Below are 6353 nucleotides of genomic sequence, written 5' to 3' on the forward strand. Positions count from 1 at the left end.
TCCAGGATACAGGAGGGCAGCCTGCAGCAGTGAAATGAAGTGCATTTACTCAAGTACTGTGTTTAAGTACAAATGTGAGGTACTTCCTTCTCATGCCACTTTCTACTTTAACTCCATGAGAGCTCAAAGGGAAATATTCTCCTTTTTACTTCACTACAATCATTTGACAGATTCTAGAGGCGGGAATCACAATATGATATTGTCACAACACTTGAGTCAAGATACAGTATTACTGTGATTGTAAACGTCTTCTGATATGTTATGTTATTGTGATAAAATATATTGCGATATACTGTGATTTACTACCCATTTTCAGCTGCAAGTAATGTCCCCAAAGTAAACTTTGTTAGCACCTGTTTGATCTAATCTTAAAAACAATTATCCATATTATTCTAGTCGGCTACCTTAAGTTTAATTTGCATTTATAATATTTATAATTTATATGATATTGACACACAAAAATATCACGATACTATGCTGTATCATATTTTCCCCTCACACCTAACAGATTTAACAACGTTACAATTAAGATTTTTGCACAGAAAACAGACAAGGAGTTTATAAGATGTGATGTTTTGTTATAAATTAAGCGACCCATCACCATCAGTGTATGCAAGTACAGCTGAAACAATAAGTCAAGTAATTGATTGATGGAAAACTAATTGGCAGCTATTTGGGGTAACACCTAATTTTCATAGTCCACCTACAGATGCTTTCTAGAGCAGTGGTTTCCAACTGGTGCAGCCACAAGGTCCAGATTTATCCTTAGTCATTAGTTCAAGGTCCACAGGGTTTAATATATTCAGCATTGTACTTGCGTTTGGACATGTTGTCAAGTATTTGTCTGTTAGTCACTCAGTCAGATTGATTGATGGGCGGATGTCATGGTGTTATTGGTTGAATTTATTATTTGTTTTACAATAATAAAAAAAACATTGGATTTCTATATAAGAATATAAATAAATTGATTTTTTTTTTCTTTTTCTTTTTTGGGCATATATTGTTAAACAGGTGAACAATATGGCCGAGGATTTTATATCTACTTTAATGTGAGCATCTGAACCATATTTGGGACAGGGGTCCTGTCACATGTGAAGATGCACTGCTTTTCTTTTTAATTTATTCTTAAAATAATCCTGAGGTTGTTATATTTGTTGTACAAAAAATGTGTCACGTTTGGCTCTGGGTAATTGTTGCAGCATTTCTCACTATTTTTTTTTTCAAACTCAAGAATCAATCGATTAATCAAGAAAATAATCATTAAATAATAGTTAAAACTGCTGGTCAGCAGGCTGGTTTGTGTCGCAGCATTACTGCACACATTATTGACACAATCTGTGGTGAGATATGCGCAAATCAGATCCTTGAAGTTTTAGGGCAGTGGATGTTTAAATAAATCACACCCAGCTTTTCCAAGTGAAAACGCCATGTGGACACGCTGCTTATTGCCGAGCCGGAGGAGCTGCTGCTGCCATAAAAGTGACGTTATTTCTCCAGACTTCCTTCACACGGAGCTTTATGGCACCATAATGTCATTTGTTATATGGGTAAGTTATCAATGCGTGTGTCTGAAGATGTTTGGTTTTGACCAGGTGGCGCGCGCAACGAAACGTTTTTTCTTTTTAATAGTGGAGATGTAACTTTGACCCTGTCATGCAGATTGGGGACGTGATTGATGGGCCTGCGTGGCTCCACACAGCTTCTCGTTTTTCACAACGTACCTCCAATCAATGGACAGAGGCAGAGAGGGGGTTTTAAAATGTTTTCAAGTGTGTAATATTGTGGATTGAAACTTAAGATTCTAAATGTTGGGAAATGTTTTCTTATGTTGAAAATAATTAAATGTAGAACGACTGAAATAAATTAAAGACTTGTCAATTCCTAACTGAAAAAACGGAATGAGCTACAAAAGTTAATATTCAATCCCTGACTAAACTGACTGAATGGAAGAGGCAAGATTTATAGAATCTGGCCTTTAAAAATGATCATTGATTTAAAAAAGAATTCTTGAAAATGCAGCTTAGGAAGCTTTGGAAACTGCTTTTTAATTTAAATAATAAAGTAAAAACACACCCGATAAATAAACTTTTATTTCCGTAAAATCAACCAGAATATCTCAGGCTAAATAATTAACTACATTGAACAATGACAGGGCAATGCAACAAACAAAAAATAAAATAAAACACGACCATATAAATAGTCAGAGTACATTCAAAGTGCAGGATTTCATGCCAAAGCATCGAAGTCTGCTCATTTGAGTCCGTGCTGCGTCTCCTTGTGCCTCCTCAGGTCCACTTTCCTCTGGAAACCTTTCCCGCACAGGTCGCAGCCGAAAGGTTTGAAGCCCGTGTGTTTCCTGCTGTGCGTGATGAGGTTGGAGCTCTGACTGAAGGCCTTCCCGCACACCTGGCACTTGTGCGGCTTCTCACCTGGAGCAGTGACGACATCACACAGTTGGGAATGACAGCGTGTGGCATTTTTACGCATGACGCACGGTGAGGCGTTATAAAAAGTGGCTGTTTTTTTTTATTAGTGTGTGCTGTGTCTCACCTGTGTGGATGAATGTGTGTTTTTTCATGTCTGACTTTTGGTGGAATCTCTTCCCGCAGTACTGGCACGGATAAGGCCGCGTGTCCGAGTGGATGAGTAGATGCGTGGACAGCGTGGAGGAGCGCTTGAAGCTTTTGCCGCAGATTTTACAGCTGAAGCTCCTCTCCTGTAAAACATGTTAAAGGTCAGTGTGGGAGGCCTCAAATATGGGATGTAACTGCAGATATACAGAAAAGGTCAGACTGTTTAAAGGCATTGTGGTGGCAGAAACGCGACCTGGGGCCTTTGCGTCCAGGATGTGGGCCTTTGAGTTAATAAAGCAGCTTGTGCGATAGTCTGTTTCCAGTTAGAGGCCTACCTGTGAGTGAACCGCTCTGTGCTGATCCAGGCTCACTGCATGCCCGAAGGTTTTCCCGCAGATCCCGCACTCAAACGGCCGCGTCCCGCTGTGTGATCGCCGCACATGAACCTCCAACCCGTGAGGCGTGGAGAACACCTTTGGAAGAATAGACCGATGACATTTTTACTTCATCAAACTACTGAGAAGAAAAATATATATATATTGCTCTCATTGCCACACAGTTTATGGATGAAATGACATTTAAATTAAACTTGAACATAAGAATATAGTGGACATATAAAGTCAAAATCATTTGTAGCATCTCAGCATAGTCACAAACATCCTGACTGTTATGGTTTCCGTCATGTCACGTCTCAGTAAACACACCTTGCAGCATTTAATGCACTTATAGGATCCGTTTGACTCGATGTTGGAGCAGATGAAGTCATTTTCAGACTTGATTTCCGCACCGCGCGGCTTCTGCTTTAAATCCACATACAGCTCGTCTCCATCCCGCATCCTGCGGATCTGGTGGGCCGTTGAAGAAAAGTCCTGGTAGCATCCGGCTACCGGGCCCCGCTGTGCGTAATGCGGCTCAGCGCCGCCGTCCTCTGCACTGTAGATGCTGCCAGGGGAGTGAGGCTCCCTGTGGCCCTGGAGGTGGCGATGGTACGGCCCTTGGACCAGATGCCTCAGCTCGGAGCCGGAGTACGCCGTCCAGGAGTAAGGGAAGAGCGGGATGTTGAAGTGGTGGTTGTCCTCCGCCGCTGGAGTGGAGCATTTCTCTGAATCTGGAGGTTAATGTAGATCCAGTATAAGTGTGTATTCTTACTGAGGAGTGTTAAATGCAGCTCATGGCGTGGCTTAAGATTTGATCATTTGAAAATTGTGTTGGGCCTCACTGGAAATGCTACATGACGTGCGTAAAAGTAACTTTAGATAAAAATAAACTCCTATATGCCCGCATTAAAATGTTACCCCTTATATAAATAGATGTGTGTATACAGTTAGTACAATGACTGATGATTGACAAGATCTTCAAACATATATTTCAGTGAAATAAATTATTAAAGATTAAGTATAACTTATTTCAGGATGTCTATATGTTGACTCCAGATAAGTGACGATTTATGTGCTTTATCTTTGTTCTACGTCAACATAATCAAACCTATAACACCAGTACATAATGTACGTGTTAACAGTGCTGAAAATGCTCAAAGGCTTTTACGCACTAAAACTAATATAGATTTGTGGCAACTGTTGAAAACTTAAAATCTAAACACACAGGAGCTCACTGGTTTAATGTCACCCTGACAGTTCAAATAAACCAGACACTAACAAACTTTTCTGTGTCTTTTAATGCTTCTTTGAAACTTCTAAAAACAACTATAGAAAAAGTCTGAATGAAAACACACCTGGTGAGGAGGAGGGAGACGGGGGACGCCAGAAATCACAGTCTGAGGACCGGTCACACACGCTGCCTCCGCAGCTCAGCGGGGAGCTGGAGGACAGAGACCCCGGGGACAGCAGCCTGGACCCGGGGGACAGCCTGTCAGCGCCGGCGCTCACATCCTCCTTCGGCTCCAAGTTGTTCTCAAACTCCGCGTGAGATTTGGTCTCTAATGACAACAGAGGAGGGCAATGAAACTGACTGACTGTGCAGCTTGAGTGTATTTGTAAATAGAGGAAATTCTATTATGATGATGTGAAGAGTCGCTTTTTCAGACAACCATTTTCGTGCGTAATTACGCACAAGCGAACCTACCTGCGCACACGTGAGATAGAATAGTGTCCAGTCTGCTGCAGTCATCGTCCAGGTATCGGGGCTGGTGGTAGCTGTGGGCCCGTTTACTCTTCACCAGGAACGACCTCGGCATGTTTTTAATCTCCTTCAAGTCGGTGCTGCTCAGGTCTGAAATCTTCCGCTCCACTTGACTCCACTCCTCTCCACGCTGCTCTGACTTTATCTCTGGACAGATTGGAACACTATTGGTTGACAGGCGAAACAGCGTTGGGATTTTTGGCAGGCTATTACGCATGCGCAGGGAGGCCGTATCGTTTACCAGGTGTCGCGGGGCAGGTGGCCAAAAGTGGGACCACCGTTGCCCCTGAAGCTGTCCCGGCAGATATGTGATTGGAGAGGACGTATTGTGTGTCTTTAATGGTATAGCTGTAAATGTGACAGAGGCTGAATCACATAAGAGGAAGTTTACAGGGCTGTTTTGAAAGAGTTAGACGGAAGCTAAATCTTTATTATGTGTTATTAGTATTTTTAAATAAGAAAACCTTAAATTATTCCTGAGATTTTATTCATTTATACGGATAAAGGGGTTTTTTTTCTTCTATATATCAATTTCTAGTCGGTGTTCCGACTGTTTTAACATCGCAAGCAATTAAAATAAATTAACACCGAGATTGGATTTGCGCGTCTGCATGCTTGAGATTCACATTACGCGCGTAAAATCCAAATTAATTGAAAATACTATTTGAAAACAGGTCATTTGGAGTCTCATAAAACAAAATGATTCAAACAATATAAGTTGTAACAATATAATGTATATAATGGTAACAATATAAGTTGTGATGAGACATATGATGTGGATCCATGCAGGCAGAGCAGGTTGTGATGGATAATGACCTATTTGTTTCACTGGTTGTAAAGTGATCCTGTTAATGAGACGCGAACGGCCGCTCTGCACAACAGCCTGCTGGTGGGGAGCCGAAGTATCCCGTTACAGTTACACTGCTTCAGCTTACCCGCACTGACTCCAGCCTTATTGTTTTACATCATTAAAGCCCCCTCCCGGCCCATACTGCGGCTCCAATTAGGCTGTCCACTGAAAGAAATACAGGACAGGATACACAAGCGCCAAGTGGAATATTAAAAACAAGATAAACTGAGCCACCATGTAGGAAAAAAGTTTTGAGCAGTAATCTGTGAGGCTCAAATCATAGCGAAGATTTGGGCTCTGTTCAAGGTCGGACCAAAGCAAAGCGGTCACCTATCGATTTTTTCCTCCGATGTGGGAACAGAGTTTGTTTGATGCAGCTGCAACAAGTTTAGAGACCTGCAAGCAAAGCGCAGATAGCCGAGGCATAAAGCTGAAACACATGGCCCATACTCACACACAGCAGCACTGACGCTGCAGGTACTCTATCCCAGCTCTGAGGACAAGTCCTGAACTCTGTCCACATTCAGTCTGAATGTCAGTCACAGGCTGCAGAGAGACACCACAAAAACCCTCTGCTTCTCACACTGTGACACACACACACACACTCTCTCACGCACACTCAATCTAACCCCTCCCTCTCTCATGAAATTAATTTTCATGTTAGTCAGCCATGACAGTCAAACAAAAACACTGATTCATGTTTTGATAAATCCACCGGTGCCATAATCTTTAGACATTTGCATTGTACAAAAATAAATCAGTTCTTTCAGAGTTGATTTCCCTTTCGTTAT

The 6353-nt window shown here is 41.9% G+C and overlaps 1 protein-coding gene across 3 annotated transcripts; it reads right to left on the reverse strand.

The window, feature by feature from the left end:
* Window positions 1–2072: 2072 nt before the first annotated feature.
* Window positions 2073–6144, reverse strand: gfi1aa (growth factor independent 1A transcription repressor a). Of its 3 annotated transcripts, none has more exons than XM_049599062.1 (7): window positions 6017–6144; window positions 4656–4859; window positions 4306–4509; window positions 3278–3681; window positions 2909–3046; window positions 2551–2716; window positions 2073–2429 (listed from the first exon to the last, which is right to left on the reverse strand). In XM_049599062.1, exons 2-7 carry the CDS (start codon window positions 4765–4767, stop codon window positions 2251–2253), a joined length of 1203 nt encoding a protein of 400 aa, XP_049455019.1. In that variant the 5' UTR covers window positions 4768–4859; window positions 6017–6144; the 3' UTR covers window positions 2073–2250. The 3 variants fall into 3 exon arrangements, with proteins under 3 accessions (XP_049455019.1, XP_049455020.1, XP_049455018.1); XM_049599063.1 differs by lacking the exon at window positions 6017–6144 and adding an exon at window positions 5529–5971; XM_049599061.1 differs by lacking the exon at window positions 6017–6144 and having other exon boundaries at window positions 4656–5444.
* Window positions 6145–6353: the final 209 nt, after the last annotated feature.

The sequence above is a fragment of the Epinephelus fuscoguttatus genome, linkage group LG15 (assembly GCF_011397635.1).
Source record: "Epinephelus fuscoguttatus linkage group LG15, E.fuscoguttatus.final_Chr_v1".
Lineage (NCBI taxonomy): Eukaryota > Metazoa > Chordata > Actinopteri > Perciformes > Serranidae > Epinephelus > Epinephelus fuscoguttatus.